The sequence below is a fragment of the Penaeus monodon genome, chromosome 25, assembly GCF_015228065.2.
Source record: "Penaeus monodon isolate SGIC_2016 chromosome 25, NSTDA_Pmon_1, whole genome shotgun sequence".
NCBI classification, from domain to species: Eukaryota; Metazoa; Arthropoda; class Malacostraca; order Decapoda; family Penaeidae; genus Penaeus; species Penaeus monodon.
This window is the reverse complement of record NC_051410.1, coordinates 41,295,640-41,298,664: the sequence shown is the minus strand read 5'-3', so window position 1 is coordinate 41,298,664 and position 3,025 is coordinate 41,295,640. Positions and strand designations below refer to the sequence as shown.

The 3,025-nt window shown below is 39.6% G+C and overlaps 1 protein-coding gene across 1 annotated transcript in view; it reads left to right on the top strand.

The window, feature by feature from the left end:
- The window catches only part of LOC119589412 (microtubule-associated protein futsch-like), a gene marked incomplete in the record, with an annotated part of 21,975 nt that extends 20,876 nt beyond the window's left edge, over nt 1–1,099 (top strand). Inside the window, 3 exon segments of the mRNA XM_037938023.1 lie at nt 8–260; nt 263–392; nt 585–1,099. Of these exon segments, the coding sequence (XP_037793951.1) occupies nt 8–260; nt 263–392; nt 585–744 (543 nt within the window).
- Nucleotides 1,100–3,025: the final 1,926 nt, after the last annotated feature.

Below are 3,025 nucleotides of genomic sequence, written 5' to 3'. Positions count from 1 at the left end.
TCAAAAGACAGTGATGCAGCACGAGATGCCAAAAGACACCCTGCAGAAGTGGGGTAAGCCTCTAGGCCTGCCATCACCAGTGCCTGCACCAGCACCACTTCAGCCCTCAGATAACCCAAGTACACACACCCCACGCAGAGAGCGCAAAACAAGCAGGAAGTCGAAGAGGACAGTTGCACCAGTTTATCTGGACTTGGCGTATGTGCCTCATGCTGCTAACCCTAATTACTCCAATGTTGATTTTCCCTTTGGAAGTAGAGCCGATTTACGTCTTCTAGGATCCCCGGCAGGGAGGTGCTTGATGCCCTCCTCCAGGCCAAGATGGAATGGGAAGATAAAGAATTGGGTAAGTTTTGCATAGTTCATTCAAGAAATTTCTTAATCTTTGCATTGTAACAAAGTAAAAATAGTCAGTCACTTTAGGAATGATTGCTAAATCAAATACGCCTTCTTGAACTACGCTTCTTTTATTTTTTATTCTTAATTTTGATCCTATTTCGAAAACATCTCTGTAAAAAAGGGGGAAAATTTTTTTGACTTTTTAGCCAGGGAAAAAGATTTTAAATGTTGTAGTTTATTTTTAGAGGTAAAGACTTTCCCCCCATGCACGACGCTCTGGGCCTGGGGGCCCCAAGAAACGCACTCATCGCCAACAAAATTGACCTCGCCCCATCAGCTTCACGTTGTACTATCAACTTGCAAGATCATGAGACGAGCTGCAACGCCTATCGTCTTGAGTTCTGAGCAACTTAGACACCCCCCTTCCCTGTGTTCACCCCCGATACTTCTGCCTGACTTGTGCTTTGGGGTGTTGTGCTCTGGGCATTCAACAACCCCTTCCCCGCTGCCTTCCACAAGAATTTGAACTCTTACTAAACCGTCTGTGTCCTCAAATCCTAGTGATTAGTGCTGACTAGGCCATCCACAGTATTTTCGTTGAATGACCTTTTCACACAAGTGTGAAATCAAGTTTTTTGTTCTACAAAGTGTAGTACCTTTGTCCTTCGAGACAGATGTCATAACAAGGTTCGTGATAATGAATTTTGATTTATTGGAAAAAAGGACGGTATTTCACTGATTTAACAAAAAAAGAAAGACTGCTATTGTATAGCATTTTCGCACTCCCATAAGGTTCCATGTCCTCCACTGTGTTAAAAAATTAAAAATATATTTAGTATAAAACGAAACAGATAAAGCCCTTAAAACCCGAAATTTTACTTTACAAAAGCACAAGAACTGTGCTAAAGAATTACACCAACTGTGAATTGTTCTTTTAAGTGACACCAAGAATGAACACTCCTGTGACCGAATAGGGCTAAGCAATATGCATTTTACTGTAAATCGATAAATAGGATTATACACTTATTCAGCGTGATATCTACTGCAGTCTCTAGGTAGGCCATGATGCAGACATGGCTAAGAAACAGATTGCTCATTTTGTAAAATAAAGCGTTATGAAATTTCTTGACTGAAACTTAAGATTTAAAGGGATATAAAAAAAAAGGTTAAAAATTCTTTGGTTATGATTGTAAAAAATGTTACTAGTATTTTTTTAACCCGGTTGATGAAGCTAGCCTATTTTTCTTGAGCGGGGCTGGAATTCAATATTTTTTATCTTCCCAAAAATAATGTTTGGGAATAAGGGAATTTGAGAAAATTTTGACTTTTATCTCTGGAACAACATCCTAACTCCACGAAGCGCTTAGTACATACAATTATGAACAATTATTAAATTTTTTTTTCGATAATTGGGTACCATGTTTTGAGATGCGGATCCTGTTATGAGTCGCTGAGAAAGTCTTGATTGATTGTGTTAGCCACGAAAATCTCCTATACGCATGACTCATTGCTTTTTTCCTATTGCTAATATTACGTGTTACGGGTGGTATGAATTTTTTTTTTGGATTTCCATGTATTCTTAATATCCTTGCTATTGTAACTTTTTAAATTTTTTTTTACTTTTGGCAAATCTTTTTTTTTAAAAAATTAGAGCATTCCCTAACAGTCCAAAACAAAAAAATAAACAAAGAATAAGTAAAATGGAAATGATCACCTTCAAAGGGCAGATTAAGCGATGGGTTTTTTATATTGGTGCTACAAAAGCGTCTTGCAAGTCACAGTTTCACACGGCCGTTATGAGGTGCTGGGAAACCCTGGGGGGTCACTGCCCCGGTTACGTACATGTGACAGACAAAAATTTTAAAAAAAAAAATGTGAGGGAAATAGTCAGAAAAAGTTTTTGGAAAAAGGTATATCCTTCAAAGTGCCCCAGCTTCTGTAGGTCAAAGTGGTCACTGATACTAGTTTCCGAAGACATTACCAAGGGCTTGGATACTGCTTTCCTGCGTGGAAGCTCCCTCTAATGACCAAATAGTCATGGTCAACTGCCAGTAATGCCTATTCGTGAGGAGTGATATCTATTTAAGACAGATTTTTAAGATAACGCAACGTTCCCTGGTGGTGTCTCAAGACGTGGTTTACCGCCTATCACGTCCTCTCCATCAGGGTATGAAGAGGCCAACATCCATGCGCCACAGGCCAAGTTAGATTACTGTGATTAAAAATCTCACCGAAGTCTTGCCATTGGAGTTTCTCGCCAGAGGTTCAGTTCCTGTGTTATCCACGAGCATTGAAGAGAGAACCACTTACCATCAAATTAACACAGGGACTGTTTTCTGGGGGGTCACTCGCCTTGCCAGGACGCGTGGGAAAGTGTCCTGTGGGGCCTGGAACTGTGTGACCAGAAGAGTTGTAAGGTTCATATATTTCATGTGATGGCTTTAGGTGCTTATTGGCAAAACCAGAGCTTCATGCCCCTTAGCTTATTTATTGCAAAATTTAGGACCTTGATGGTTCTTTATCAGGTTGAGTTGCCACCTTAAGAATAAAAAAAATTAAACCCAAAATATTGTATCCCCTTTCCTTTATGTACAGGAAGACTTGGATGAAAAACTTTAAAGTTTTGACGAAGTGAAAGTGATTTTTCAGAGAAAATGTCTGTGAGTGAAAAGGTTAGTGCAACTGG